This window comes from Lissotriton helveticus, chromosome 2_1 (assembly GCF_964261635.1).
Source record: "Lissotriton helveticus chromosome 2_1, aLisHel1.1, whole genome shotgun sequence".
Taxonomy (NCBI): Eukaryota; Metazoa; Chordata; class Amphibia; order Caudata; family Salamandridae; genus Lissotriton; species Lissotriton helveticus.
The window spans coordinates 1,283,058,209-1,283,074,413 of NC_136059.1; the positions used below are offsets into that span (position 1 = coordinate 1,283,058,209).

General features: G+C 45.8%; 1 protein-coding gene across 2 annotated transcripts in view; it reads right to left on the reverse strand.

The window, feature by feature from the left end:
- SMARCAD1 (SNF2 related chromatin remodeling ATPase with DExD box 1) overlaps positions 1-16,205 on the reverse strand; it is an 809,617-nt gene that overhangs the window by 122,660 nt on the left and 670,752 nt on the right. For both annotated transcript variants that reach the window (XM_078676227.1, XM_078676228.1), the window contains exon 20: positions 297-485. In XM_078676227.1, coding sequence (XP_078532353.1) covers positions 297-485 — 189 coding nt within the window. The remainder of the gene's footprint in view (positions 1-296; positions 486-16,205) is intronic.

Sequence of the window (16,205 nt, forward strand, 5' to 3'; positions counted from 1 at the left end):
CAACAGCTCCAGTACATTTGAACAAACACAATTCTATCACTTGGGATACCAGGACCCAACATGGAATCTCTAGTAACCATGACACCATAACATCAGGAGAAGCACATGCTGTAGATGCCACACCCACATTTCTAAATCGTTGCTGGGAAGACCTGCCCTTACATTTAGCATCTCAGTAGATTGATATCATTTAAAATATTTTGGTTACACGGACTGATGGAATTGAAACAAAAAATCTGTTTCAACATCTGTTTTACGAACATTACACTGCAAATTGTTGTTCCCACCATATGTACCTTTTGCTTGAGTTCCGACAGAACCGCTTCAAGTTTCTTGAATTTCCCAGAATCTAAAATTAAATCCATGTCAAGCCTGAATTCACGGATACTACCAAACTCTTGACAAAGACGATGTAGTTCAAAATCCGTCATAACTTCCATATCTTCGAATATAAGGTCAGGGTTTGCTTCACAGTGTGTAGGCTCCTGTGTGGATAGAAAACAGAAAAATACATTTTTGCTGCAAAACATCACAATAGAGACATTTAATATAATTTTGAGAAGATTTGTAGATAGCGGCAATGATCAGGACTGACAAAAGTAAAGAATGCCCAATCCAAAAACACCTCTGATGCACGAAAACACAAGTACAGTCCTACTATTAAGTGCATTTAGTTGGATTATTAAATTAACAGTTAATGACACTTCAAATTTGCAGAAATCACTCCAGGCAAATGGTCAACAAAACCTGAAAGGGGAGAGCCAGAGGGAAGATACAGCGGCTTAAGAGTTTATCTGGCAGCAGTAGGCCATAACTGTTTATTCCAATTGCTTTGGTTCACGATCAATACTTCTGCTAGAGCAGATGATTATGAAAGGCAAGTCTCCCAATCACTGAAGTGTGTGTGGAGATGTACAGTATACAATAGGGCCACTTTAGTAAGAAGGTGCAGTTATCTCTTCCTAACAGCCTGTGCTCCTTCTATAAGAGGGCAGAAACTTTAAACCTCATGTCAGGGAAAGGAATAACATTGCACGCAGTCACGAGAGGGGGAACTGTGCCTTCAGGTACTGCAAACATGAAACACTGTAGGCTGCTTCACAGAAAAAGGTATGAAATTAATGTAATACTTTAAATCTAATAATCAATGTCAAAGGATATGTATTCATAGAAAAGTTTAATAGGTCTGAAGACCCGTGGGGTGGGCCCATCATACTATCCACCTGAGCCTGATAAAGAGAGTGACAGTTGAGAAATAGTTATTTACTGTTTGAGACAAATGTTACATATAACACACTGTATTCATAAATGCATATTATATATACATTTTTTTTCACAAAAAAACAATGGTTAAAGAAGCGTTATAGTTAGGTGAATTTGTCAGTGTGAACATTAACATTTGAACCTAAAAGAACCAAAGAAATTCCCCAGTTATAGTTAGCAGCGGCCAGGCGATGCACTACTTATAGACTTCACATGACATCACTCATCACGTTCCATTACATCATTTATGACATCACTGATGACATCTGAAAGTGCTCCTTTGTTTTTATAGTCGAGATTGTGGCGGATAACTACAAGATTACTTTTCCACTTCAATGTGTACAGTTTGTGTCCAGCTAATGGGTGAAAGTGATTAGGAAACACGTCATCCTAATCAGACCCCCCAGGATATAGCGGCATGGATTAGCAAATTTAGTGGCACAAAAATGGAAATTTAGCGGCACAAATATGGAAATTTAGCTGCATTTTATTTGGCCATTTTTCCTACAACAAAGGGCTCAATAGCGTGGAGAGTGAGTAGCTGTCAAGCAGGGCATGGATCGGAGATTAGCAGAATGCCAAAAGGGTAAATAATGATAAGCCCTTAACAGTACAGTTAACATATCTCTCAATGCGCCTCCTGCAGAAAATTCCGGCCTGTAATTGCTAGCGTCTAGGATGCAATTATATTGGGTCGCATTAAATAAGGAGAATTAAATTCATCCGATTTTGTACAACTGCCGGCTGAACCTCAGGGCTGCAGAGCACGGTATTCTTATTTCATGTGTTACGCTTTTAAGAAAATAAGGCATCTATTTTAATGTTGGAGCCGTGAGATGTGCATTTTTATAAAAAAGTGCTTCATCAGGAGGTTACACATTCTCGGAGCGCAGAAGAACGAAACATATGTGGAAATGTTTTCTTTTTCAAGTTTGTAGTTTTGGACATGTGTGCCTCAGTTGCAATGCAGAACTACCGCATGTCCTAACAGAACACTTCAGTTCTGTGATCCTGCTGGAAGTGAAGTAGTGTAATTAAAGCGATCAGATACCTACGGGTCAAGCTAGCGCTATATAAAACTTTTAAAATAAATTAAAATAAATAAAAGGGTGGGTGACGGTGTACTGCGAAGGACTCTGGGCGCCAGTTCTGCAGCTGCGAGCGAGCAGCAGCACCAGCTTTTATCAAAGTTGCACAGCAGGGCTTGGCAGTAGGAGACACACCCAAAGGTGCCACCGGAGAGGGGGGTGTGTGGAGCAGCCGCCACTGGTGTTGCTGGGTTTGCCACCTTTGCCACCGTAAAATACTGTCCATGTGTTCACATTTAAAGATCCTGCAATCACCCGGACATGATACTTGAATATAACTTTGCATAAAACCGCCGCCATTCATTTTCACCATGCTCTCTTCTGTCTTTGTTAACTTTAATTATCATTCAGGGATCGTTAAGGTATCTAGAAAACATTTTAAAGCATTTCTTTCTTGTATGTACTGCTTGTGGGACATTAAATACTGGTGATGCAGGGAGAAGCCGGCCCGTGCCAATGCCAGCCGTGTCACACGGACAGGAGAAGAAGGCACGGAAAATGTGGTAGAGACACTCGTCATACTGAGAAGTGATGAGGAAATGAAAGCACAGTTTGTACTGGCAACAACAACCTCGTTCCCGCCATTGTAATTCTGATATTCCACCACACTATTTACTTACTATCCCTATTCCAGTTTGCGCAACAGTAGGGAAGGTGTTGGAATTCATTTCCAATACCTCAGCGCCCCTACAGAAAGTCGTTGTGATGACATGCAATGTAAATGCATCGCATACTAACAACGCAGTCGTAACGACTGTGTTGTAATAGTAATGCGATGTAATGACAGCATTGTAAACACTGTTTCCCGTCTCTGCTGCTCTCTTGTCTTTGTCTCTCTTTCTCTCTCTTTTTTCTTTCTCTCTCATTCTTTCTCTGTCTCTCTCTACCTCCCTCTCTTTTTCTCTCTCTCTCTCTCTTTACCTCCCTCTTTCTTTCTCTCTTTCTCTCTCTCGCGCTCTCTTTCTTTCTCTCTCTCTCTCCCTCCCTCTTGCCTGCGGAGGTAAATCCATGGAGCTGGAGACAGAGGCTGCAGCCCTGGACCTTGATAAAGTGGCCTCCAGTGACCCCATCCGTCACCCGCCCTTCCTTACACTCTTTCTGCCTCCCAATTCCCCCTCTCTTAGTTGTGTTTTGCCGCTTTTAGCTCCTCTATCTTCCTTCCTGTTTCACTCTTTCCACTGTCCCATTCAGCTTTCTGTTTCTCATGCCCCCTCCTTTCTGTGCCTCATTCACTCATCCTCTCTCTCACACACACACACACACACACACACACATCTTTCTCTCCTTATCGATCTCTCTCATCAGCCCAGTCTCTTCTCCCCCGTCCCTCTCTCTTTCCATCTTCGGATCTCTCTAGCACCCTGCCTCTCTACTTCTCGTCGCCCTCTCTCCCTTCCTCGCCCTCTCTTCTCTCTCTAACTCTCATACTTTCGTTCTTCCAGACACTGTCTTTCTTCCCCTTCCTCTCTCGCCCTCTTTCTCGCGCATTCACCCTCCCTCTTTCTCTCCTGCTCACTCCTCTCTACTTTTCTCCACCTTTCACTTTCATTCGCCCAGTTTCTCTCACCCCCTACTACCCTTTCCTTCTTTCCTACCTCGATGACTTCTTTACTCACTCCCCCTCTCTTTCACCCCTTCTTTCTCGTCTCACCTGCCCCATACCTTCAGTTTTCATTCTTGCTCCCCCTCTTTACCTTTGCGCTCCACCTTTCACTTTTATCCTCCCATTTTCTTTCACCCCTACCCTTTCCTTCTTAAACCCACCACTCTCCCTTGCTTTCACCCCTTTCCTCTCCTCACACATGTGCCCCCAGCCACTCTCGCTTGCTTTCACCCCTTTCCTCTCCTCACAGATGTGCCCCCAGCCACTCTCCCTTTCTTTCACCCCTTTCTTCTCCTCACAAGGGCCTCCATCCCCTCTTTCTCTCTCCCTCCGGTCTGTAGTCCTCCGTGCAGGAAGCCGATGGTAACTGCCGCTCGCATCCTCCGGAGAGAAACCCCGAGGTCTCGCAGAATGACAAAGATCTGACACTAGAGCACGAAAAAAGAAAAGCCCGAAATAACCAGCTCTAAAAATGAACCGGAGGAGGAGGGGGGTGCTTCTCCCCAAATGAAGGGCAGAAACCATCAGCACGCGAGGGGGCCTGGCTGCCCCCTGCCTCCATGCCCTGTTTGTACGTCTGAGGTATGTTTGTGCCGAGGCTCACACAGCGTGAAACTGGATGAGCTGCGTCATACAGACCCCCCCAGGATACAGCGGCTTTTGTAAAAATGCCGCGCGATTTCTACAAAAGTGCCAATTTCGCGGGCACTTTTGTGAAAATCGCGGCATTTTTACAAAAGTGCCGATTTTGCAGCAAACCGCGAAATCACGAAATCCTGGAGGGTCTGCCTAATGCACCATAGCTGTGTAGCGAGACTGAACAAGTTATAAATATTTGCATTTAAGAGTAACTGTGTACATGTGACACTAGATGTGTTTATTTTTAGATCTCGCTCTCAGATGACAGTTGTGCACAGTAGGGTGTGGGGAAGGACTGCATTTTCTTTCAGACTGCTCTCTCAGATGACAGGGGTGCATAGAAGGGTGTGGGGAGGGACTGGCCACTCCTTTCAGACCTCTTTCTCAGATGACAGGTGTGCATAGCAGGGTGTGGGGAGGGACTAGCCTCCCTTCAGATGACGGGTGTGTGTAGAATAGTTTGCGGGGGCTGGCCTATCTGGTGAGACCTTGCTGTAATGATGGGTATGCATAGTAGGGTGTGGAGAGGGACTGGCCTCACCTTTCAGACCTCTCTCTTAAATGATGGGGGTGCATAGTAGGGTGTGGGGAGGGACTAGGCTCTCCTATTCGACCTTTCTCTCAGATGACGGGTGCCCATACTTGAGTGTGTAGACTCTACACACTCAAGTACGGGCACCCGTCATCTGAGAGAGGGGTCGAATAGGAGAGCCTAGTCCCTCCCCACACCCTACTATACACTGTAGAGGGATTGGCCTCTCGGATGAGACCACTCTCTGTAATGATGTGTGAATGTATTCGGGTGTGTCTAAGGACTGGCCTTCCCTTTCAAACCTCTAAGATGATGGTTGTGTGTAGTAGGGTATGGAGAGGGACTGAATTTCGGCAGTTATATTTATCTCAAGTATCAATAATTCATTCCCTAAGGTAACTATAACTTGCGCCCTTGCCATGCACAGTGTTATAATCAATTATGTCATTTCAGATGTTGCAGTGATGTTATCAATGGTGGTATAGAACATGTCATAAGTGATGTAAAATGTGGGATAAATAGTCATGCGGTTGCCCCCTCCCCAAGCCTCTAGTGGACCTCATCCTTCAGGTGTCATCTCCTTTTAGGTGGGTGACCCAGTGCCTACCCGAGGCATTCACCAAGCACTAAGTTGGGTGCTGCAGGGTGAACCCAAGGGCTCTCGAGGCCCACGTCGGCACCCTACATGCACCCATCTTGGGTGTATCAGAAGCCAGCACTGCTCACGCTTGGCAGGAGCAGATCTTTAGGTTTGCTTCTGCCCACAGAAGCCCAGTCAGGGAAAGTAAGTCCGCTCCCACACGGCAGGAGCTTTGAAAATGAAGATTATTATTTGGGGTGGGAGATTGCCGAGCTCAAGGCATAAGAACACTAACTTGTCAGCGTAAACCCCAAAGCCACTAAATTAACCTGAGCTATACTCCCTGGTACTTACGGCACAGAGCAAACAAGCTTAATTTAAGGCAATGTGTAAAGTATTTTGAAGTACCAAAAGAAATCAAAAGGCCAATTAAAAATTACAAACCAAAGTAGAACAATAAAGTAAAATTTATAAAGAAATTGACACTAAAATGTCAAGAGTTCGGTCAGAGGACCCACAAATTTGAAGTTTTAAATATTTAAGTGAAAACAGCACCACTAAGCACCAATGATAGTCTATTGAACCAGGAGACAGGGTCCTAGTGGACATTCCAGGTCGATCGCGACAGATTGCAGGTTGGTTAACCCAAGTGGGTTTGTCCTAGTCAAAGATTTTATCTTCCGACTTCAGCCTTTTTAATGGTGGTCAACATCCTTAAGCTGTATTTGAGGACGGTGCATTGGAATTGGACACATTTGCTGTGAGGTCTCCCTAACAGCTCTGGATGCATTGGAAGTCCACATTTTGTACACATTCCATTTTTTCGGAGTTTCTGGGGAAGCTCCTTTGGGTCACTTGTTATATATCGAGGACCTCAGGGACAGCACTTTGAGTCCAGGAGTCATACCAGCTGAGACCACCAGCAAGGTCCAGTCCAGGTACAGTTTTTACTGTTCACTTCAGGAAAAGTGTCTTACAGCTTTTTGATTCCCTATAGCAACAAAGGAGATTAGCCAACTGATGCTTGGAGTCCACTTCTTTGTCCTGGGAACAAGAGAGCAGGACCTTTATGTTCCTCTCAGGTCATAGCAAGCAAGATTTAGTCCTCTTCTGTTCTTCCACAGGTCCAGAAAGTGTTCCGAGGAGGATGCATTGGGGCGCTTGTTTATACTTGGCACCAGCTAGCTTATTCATTGTTTTCTGGTACACTGGATTTTCTCAGGTAGAGAGCACCTTTTTGTGGGAAGACAGGAAACTGCCACTACAAGTTGCCCTTTGACTGCCACAATTGTTATTCTGTTTTTCTACTTCACAGATCCTTGTTAGTTAAAGATGCCAATTAAACATACTTTTTGAGGTAACTTTTCTTGTTAAACCCTGGTCTTCAGTTACCTACACTTGTCTTAAAACATGTTTGATCCCTTCCTTCTACCCGCCACCTTCTGTCTACAACCTTTCCTAGGACAAATTTCTTCTGTTTAGGAGGAGTCCTTTTCTTCGCTTCTCATTTTGAGTTTGTAGTGCGTAAACATGCGCTAACCTAAAGTCAAAAATACCTACAGACAGCCTCTTTGGAATTAGAGTAAAGTATAATGTCATATTACTATGTATTTATATAACCTTGAGAAACCCCCAGGCAACTAACCATAAGAGGCGAAACTTAGCATCTGGTTGTGTGATGCATACGTATTTTTGTAAAGTGTAATAGATTTCTCTGGAATAAGAAAACAAGTTTGTGGAACAGAAACTAGACATATTGGTGTTGTGTGGACCTGGAGGTATAGAAGACAGAATTGAAACCACATAATTAAGGTATTAGCCCTGCCTTCAGAGCAAGGATCTCATCTTCTCTAATCCAGGAGGTAAATGTAAAGGGGATGGTGTTGTCGTTTTCGGTAAGTGGTGACATGCGATTTCAGCAAAGTCTATAAAAAAGAACTTGTCAACAAGCAGCCAACAGTCGTAACAGGGTTATTTCTTCCCAATTGTGAGGAAAAGGCATGGACTCTGATGTGGTGTAGTGTGTTTTAGGATCTTTGCATTAAAGTCGAGTGGGAAGAAGGTTTGGAAACAGGAAGACGAATATTAAGAGCAGCCACTGCTTAGAGCTGGAGTAGCCCCACGTTACAATGTCACCCAGACACTCCAGAATTTGCTGCCATTGCTGTAGCACATTTTCCTGGAAAATCTGATTAATTATGGCAACTAGTGCTTCGGGCTTGGTCGACTCCCATTAGTCTTTTGAAAGTAGGTGTACCCCTGACATACAACCGTCATTTAGCCCCAAAGGAGGTCCACCCCATCAAAGGGCAAATTTATGAAGTGCATATAGACTTCTGGTCTAAAGCTGGGGACGCAAAGCCACGCGCGACTAGGCAGGAATGGGCTTGTCTACATGTGTCTGCAGACCATCGCCTGTGCGTCTGAATTTACAGTGGGAAACCTTCCTTATGCTCATACTGGAACCAATCATATCATTAACCCCTTCGGGGCTGATGACGAGCTGGGCTCGTCATGGCGTAGCCTCCTCGCACGCTCATGACGAGCCCAGCTCGTCATGAGCCCCACCCTCGGGGGAAGCGCCAGCGCTCCCTCCGAGTCTGCCTGATTTTTTTTGTTTTTGCGGGGATGGTAGGGGAAGACCTTCCCCTGCCTCCCCCCGCCCTCCCCGCCCACGTCATCAATGACGTCAGCGCGCGAGGCGCGCTGACGTCACCGGAGGCTTCCTTTGTGTTCAGACGCGCAGGGAAGCCATTTGCTTCCTGCGCGTCGTTGGACAAAGAGGTTGGTTTTGCGGCTGGGGCGGGGGGGATTGTGATGCAACTTGCATCGAGGCAAAGGAAAGGCTTTTCCTTTCCCTCGGTGGCATTTTAGAGGTTTCCTGCTGCACGATCGTGCGATCGTGCAGCAGGAATGTTAGGGATTTTTATTTTTTTGGGTTTTGCGATCAGTTTCTTAGTTCGGGGAGCGGCCCCTTGGGGAAGGGTCGCTCCCCTTGTTGGGGGAACATTATCTATGAAGTCTTCTCTTGGCTGCAATGTTGTGGAAAGGCCGTTTTTTGTACAAAAATGCTGATGGGGGTCATTTATAAAGTAAAATGATAGTGCTCATTGTAATGAAGGATGCAAGTGCCTCTGTCCTTCATTATTTATACTGATGTGTGTTTCTGAAGTGGCTAAAAAACACACCTGTGCTGCCTAGGCAAAGCTCACTAGTGTTTTTGGCCTGAAGAATGTTTTTTTTTGTGTGCTGCTTTTCAAACACATGCTTTGTCTCCAGTGACCATGTGTGTGTTACTAGGCCATGTGCGAAGGGGTCCCTTGAGTGAGCTGTCCATCATAGTGGGAAGCTCACAAATGTTTTTGGGCTGTTGATTGATACCTGAATTTGTGCTGCAACTCTAGCGCCATCTTTGTCTCCATTGACCATGTGTGCGTTACTATGCAACTGCACAAATGTGCGCAGGGGTCCCTTGAGTGAGCTGTCCATCATAGTGGGAAGCTCACAAATGTTTTTGTGTTGATGATTGTTTTCCTGAGTTTGTGCCGCAACTCGAGCGCCATCTCCAGTGTCCATGTGTGCGTTACTATGCAATTGCACAGATGTGCGCAGGGGTCCCTTGTGTGAGCTGTCCATCATAGTGCTTGGTGTATGCACGAAACATGTCGACGATAGGAGTTGATAGGTACATCTGGACACATTACGTTTAGGGCAGCCTATCTTTCCACCCCGTTTATTACCACCTAGAGGCAAGAATAAAGTTTATTGTAAACCTACTGGGCAGGTATTTCACACATCACATAGTCCACTCCTCAAATACACATGCACCACACATAGTCTAATAAAGTGCTCCTACGTAACTTTCGCAAGTCGCAGCACGCCCCAGCCCGTAGAGGACTGGGATGGCCCCAATGATGAAGCATGTCACCGTGGGGCAACCCTGGTGAGTGAGGGGACACCTAAAAGAGGAGCATTTCTCCCCTTTTTTGTACACAATACCATATTTTCACAATCGACCCCAGTGTGTGTTGGTTGTTATCTGAATAAACTAGCAAGGCTCTTAGGTATCTGGAAACAGAGACCATTTGTTCATCATAGTGGGAAGTTCACAAATGTTTTTGGGCTGATGATTGCTTTCCTGAGTTTGTGCTGCAACTCGAGCCCCATCTTTGTCTCCAGTGTCCATGTGTGCGTTACTATGCAATTGCACAGATGTGCGCAGGGGTCCCTTGTGTGAGCTGTGAATCATAGTGGGAAGGTCACAAATGTTTTTGGGCTGATGAATGTTTTCCTGAATTTGTGCTGCAACTCGAGCGCTTGCTTTGTCTCCAGTGTCCGTGTGTGTTACTATGCCATCGCACCAATGTGTGCACAGGTCCCTTGAGTGAGCTGTCCATCATAGTGGGTAAATTTAGGAAAGATGGTGCACTCCGCTAGTTGGTGGGCGTTGCCAATAGGGGATCTTCCGTGTGAGTTCACATGCCTCTTATGTGTATAAATGGTCAGAGACTGTTGAGAGCAGCAGATGGGGAGAAAGAAGCTCCTGGTCATAGGAACTGTTTTAGGATTGCGCTTGTGAAAATCAAGGATGCAAGTGCCTCTGTCCAGCATCGCAGTTAACCACAGTAATTCTGTTGTCCCCCTCCCCATGAGAATCCCTGATGATGTCAGCGCGCACAGCACGCGCCAACATCTTCAGGGATTCCCAGGCGGTCGGGAAGCCATTTGCTTCCTGTGCCTGGAGGTGTTAGGTTGGTTTTGAGATATTTGGGGGGGTTTGCAAAGAGGCATCAGGGGAGAGGTAAGTGATTTTCCTCTCTTCTGATGTCTCTTTGCAGGGCATTTCTGGCTCACGGTCGCGCACAGCATTGCGATTGTGCGGTGGAAATGCCCCCACTAGCACCAGGGATTTTATTTTAGATTGTAGGAAGTGACCCATTGTGCAAGGGTCGCTTTCAGGTGGGTCGGATTTTAAATTTAGATTTTCTGGCCTCCCCCCCCCGGTGGGCAAATCAACCCGTACTTTTGTCCGTTTTGCCCTTTTTGATGGCCCATCTGTGTGGATGTGATTTTGGGGGTAAATTTGTGTATTGTTTATTCATTTGTTATGTTGTTTGTGAAATGTAGTATTAAATTATTTTTTTTCTTCTTTGTTTTTGATCCAGGCTTTTGCTGTTTGTATTGGTGTAGGTTGTGGTTCGGTTAATGCTGGTTTTGCAGCTTGTGTAGTTGCATGTGCTTGGTAAGTAAATGTTTTTTGTACTATTTTTCCTAGATAAATCTGTTGTTATGAAAAGTGAAGTTATTGCTGTTTGTGTGGCTTTGTGTTTCTTGATTGTTAACTTTTTTTTTTGTATTGCTGCTTGATGTGTACTTTGTCTAATCTATACTTTTTTTTTTCTTTCCAGTGGGATTTCCTTTCTTTTTGCTGTGTTTCAGCAGAGTAGGTGCTGGTGAGTCTTCTTATATTTGGTTAGATTTTAATTGTTTTTGAGTGTATTGATTTTTGTGTGAAGATTCTACCTTGTTTACTTCTTCCTTTGCACAGTGTAGGTTGTTGTTCACTTGTGTGTGTAGTCTTCTTGATTTGTAAGGATAATGGCTGCTCGCAGGATTACTGCTAAGCAGGTTGTTAGTTTGCTTTTTGAGTCTTCCTCTGACCATGGTCCAGACACTGACTCCGATTCGGAGCTTGAGGTAGGTGCAGAAGATTCAGGCAGTGAGTTTTCTCTTCGCATGGTATCATCGGATGATGATTCTTCTTCTAGTGCTGATGAAGTGCCTGTGGTAGAGAGGGACATTGATGTGCCGGTAGAGAGGGAAGAGCCATGTGAGCGGCAGCCTAGGTCCTCAAGGTTTCCCTTTTTTTCTCGTCAGGAACAGGCAAGTGTGGTAAAGGCTGCGCCCAAAAGGTTTCACATTGCTGTGGTGCGCCAAAGGTTATCTGGTGCTGCTAGTCTTCCTGTTGTTGAGCAGCATGAGGCATCTGGTGCTGCTAGTCTTTCTGTTGTTGTTGAGATGCAAGAGGCAGCTGGGGATGTGAGTTCTTCTGTTGGTGAAGAGATGCAAAATGTATCTGGGGATGCTAGTATTCCTGTTGGTGTAGTGAGGCAAGAGGCATCTGGGGATGCTAGTGTTCCCGTTGATGTAGTGCAGCAAGAGGCATCTGGCCTGCAGGCTAGGGTGGCTTCTTCTCCTCATGTTAGTGATGACGTCTGGGTTGCCCCTGGCATGGTGCAGCCGGAATTGCCAGACTTCACTGGTGTTCCAGGGTGTAGAGTGGATACTGACAATTTTTTGCCAATTCAATATTTTCAATTGTTTTTTGACGATGAGTTTTTGCAGGAGATTGTGGAGCAAACTAATTTGTATGCAGAGCAGTATTTGAGGGACCACAGTGCCAGCCTTAAGCCCCATTCCAGAGCTACCCATTGGTCTCCCACATATGTTGAAGAGATGAAGAAGTTTTTGGGATTAACTTTTTTGATGGGCTTGCTAAGGAAGCCATCAATGTCTTCTTATTGGTCCACTAGTCCCTTGATGGCAACATCTATATTTCCAGCAGTTATGACTCGTGATCGATATATGCTTCTTCTTCGCATGATGCATTTTGTTGATAATGATTTAGCGTTGCCACGCGATCACCCTGATTGTGACCGTCTTTTTAAGATTCGGCCTGTCCTTGATCACTTTGTTGATCGTTTTCCTGAGATGTTTGCACCTGGAAGAGAAATAGCTGTGGACGAGTCTTTGGTATTGTTCAAGGGCCGCTTGGTTTTTAGGCAATACATTCCTAGTAAGAGGGCACGCTATGGCATCAAACTGTATATGCTGTGTGACAGTGAGACTGGATATGTTTATAATTTCAGGGTGTACACCGGTAAGGATTCCAGCATTAACACTTCTGCTTGTCCGTCCACTTTTGGAGTGACTGAGAAAATTGTGTGGGAACTAGGTAGACGATTATTTAACAAAGGCCACCATTTATATGTAGATAACTTCTACACTAGTGTGCGTTTGTTCAAGGAGTTGGCCAAAGTGGGCACTGTTGCATGTGGCACGATGCGCAGTAACCGGAAAGGTTTTCCAATAGAACTTGTTTGCAAAAGGCTTGTGCGGGGACAGTCTACTGCATTGCGATGTGGGAAGCTTCTAGCTGTGAAGTTTTCAGACAGGAGAGATGTTTACATGCTGACTACTATCCATGACGAAAGCACTGAAGCTCTGCCAGTTCGGGGTGAGACTGCTGAAGTGCGTAAACCTGTGTGCATTTTAGACTATAATAGGCACATGGGTGGTGTTGACAGAGTAGATCAGAGGTTGGAACCTTATGCTGCTCTTCGAAAGGCTTACGTTTGGTACAAGAAGTTGGCTATCCATCTTTTCCACTTGGCATCCTTTAATGCTTTTGTTGTTTTCCAGAAATCTTGTCCTGAGTCAAAGATGCCTTTTGTTAAGTTTCAGGAGACTATAATAGGCAGCCTTGTACTAGTGGAACAGGCAAGTGTGCCAAGATTTGGAGTGGTGGAGGAAGTGGCTAGACTGAAAGATCGCCACTTTCCAGAATACATTCCTCCCACAACTGCAAAAGACAATCCCACTAAAAGATGTAGAGTCTGTTGGCGAAGAGAAGTGCGGAGGGAGTCTCGTATGCACTGTCCTGACTGTCCTTCAAATCCTGGATTGTGTGTGCCAGCTTGTTTTAAATCGTACCACACACAAAAGAAGTTTTGGGAGTTTCATTGAGCTTGTAAGTGTACTGTCTGGTCTGTTTTCTGTAATTTTTTTTGTTTGCTTTTAGGTTTGCATTAGTGCAAAGCATTTAGGTTTTGAATTTGTGTTCGCAGATTTGTAGGTTTCTACATTTGATTTGTGGTATTTCTTTAAAAAATTCTAATTTCGATGGTGGTGTGTGCAGGATTGTGCTTGGATTGTTGGTGTGCGTGGACTGGCGCTTGGCTGGTGGTGTGCGTGGTCTGGTGCTTGGCTGGCATAGTGCATGGATTGGAGTTGTGCTGGGGGGGTGAGTGGATTTTTGCTTGGCTGGCGGCGTGCATGGTTAGGTGCTTGGCTGGTGGTGTGAGTGGATGGCGCTTAGCTGGTGGTGTGCGTGGTCTGGTGCTTGGCTGGCATAGTGCATGGATTGGAGTTGTGCTGGGGGGGTGCGTGGATTTTTGCTTGGCTGGCGGAGTGTATGGTTAGGTGCTTGGCTGGCGGTGTGAGTGGAGTGGTGCTTGGCTGGCGGTGTGTGTGGAGTGGTGCTTGGCTGGCATAGTGCATGGATTGGAGTTGTGCTGGGGGGGGTGAGTGGATTTTTGCTTGGCTGGCGGAGTGTATGGTTAGGTGCTTGGCTGGCGGTGTGAGTGGAGTGGTGCTTGGCTGGCGGTGTGTGTGGAGTGGTGCTTGGCTGGCGGCGTGTGTGGAGTGGTGCTTGGATGGTGTTGTGTTTGTGGAGTGGCGCTTGGCTGGTGGTGTGCGTGGAGTGATGCTTGGCTGGTGGTGTGTGTGGAGTGGTAGTTGGCTGTCGGTGTGCGCTGAGTGGTGTTTGGCTGGCAGTGTGCATGGTCTGGTGCTTGGATGGTGGTGTGGGTGGACTGGCGCTCGGCAGGCGGTGTGTGAGTAGTTACTTTCTGTTGGTCACTACACACACTGCTAGTTGAGTGACACTCCACACAGTCCATCATTTTGTGTAGTTGCAGTGTCAGAAATGTGGGCGTGTGAAAGTGATGGGCCCTTGAATGGCGCTGTTTGCTGGTGTGAGTGTTGAAATGTGATGGGTCCGCGGCTGGCGGTGTGAATGTTTTGTATGTGTCACGCATACGAAAGGTGTATGAATGGCCTGTAAAGAGGTTGGTGCCTTGACGTGGCTTTACAGCTCACGAGCTGCGAGTCAGTGGTTCAGTTTATCATACTTTCAATTATACGCAGTGTATTTCATTTTTGATGAAATTACTTGCGTATCCAATTGTATGTACTGAATCATCACTCACCCTCGTGCCAAATCCAACCAGTATGTGTGTGTGCTTGCGGATTAGATGGGTGTGCAGTAATAATTGTTTTTTTTCTATTTCTGCAGTAGGGTGTACCTTGCCCCTTATTGTGATTGTTGTTATGTGTTGCTTTTCCATTCGGATGGTGTCAATGGTCTGGTTTGTATCAGGTATGAAAGGTGCGTGAATGGCCTGTAAAACGGTTGGTGCCTTGTCGTGGCTTTACAGCTCACGAGTTGCGAGTCACTGGTTCAGTTTTTTTGCATTTATTTATTGACAGAGCATTTCATTTTTTTGAAATATCTTGTTAATAAAATTTTATGTACTGAACCATCACTCGCCCTCGTGCCAAATCCAACCTGTATGTGTGTGTCTTTGAGGAATAGATAGCCGTGCTTGAATGTTTGACTTTTGAGTAACTCTGTTAAGGTGTGGTATCCTTTTACTTGGGAGAACAAGGGGAGCGCAGGGTGGTAGGACTTTTTTGCCGGCACGGCGATCCCACGCCAAAATGTTTGGAAAAGTGCTATTTTTACCTATTTTTAAGGTTTGCAAGGAGTTCTGGGTAGGAAAACATTGGTGGACCCACACATGCCATACCTCCCTGGACTCTCCCGGGTGTCTAGTTTTCAGAACTGTTTGGGTTTGCTACTTTCCAAAGAATACCACCCACCCCGGGCCAAAAACTCAGGTGCCTCCCCCCCAAAAAATCAAAGTTATATTGCTTCAGGGTATTTTATATTCACCACTGTTAGATTTGGACCTTTTCCTGTTGCAGCCACTATGGCTACCCACGCAAGTGAGGTACCGTTTTTATCGGGAGACCTGGGGGAATGCTGGGTGGGAGGTAATTTGTGTGAGCCCAGTGATGCCACGCTTTCCCAGACTACAACGTGTGAAAAAATTGATTTTTTCCATGCAAAAAATGAGGTTTGCAAGGGATTCTGGGTAAAGGAACGTTGGCGGATCCACGCAAGCCATACCTCCTTGGAAGCGCCCGGGTGTCTAATTTTCAGAAATGTGTGGGTTTGGTAGGTTTCCATAGATGACTGTCTCGCACGGGGCCAGAAACCCAGGTAACCCCTAAGTCCACCAGCTTTTGCAAGAGGGGTTACCTGGGTTTTTGGCCCCGTGCGAGACAGCCATCTAGGGAAACCTACCAATCCCACACATTTCTGAAAAGTAGACAACCGGGGGCTTCCAAGGAGGTATGGCTTGCGTGGATCCTCCAACGTTCCTTTACCCAGAATCCCTTGCAAACCTCATTTTTTGCATGGAAAAAATCAGTTTTTTCACACGTTTTAGTGTGGGAAAGCGTGGCATCACTGGGCACACACAAATTACCTCCCACCCAGCGTTCCCCAAGGTCTCCCGATAAAAATGGTACCTCACTTGCGTGGGTAGGCATAGCGGCTGCTTTAGGAAAAGGCCCAATTCATACTGTGGAGACGAAAACATTACCTTTAGCCAAATAATCTTATTTTTTGAGGGGGTCACCTGAGCTTTTGGC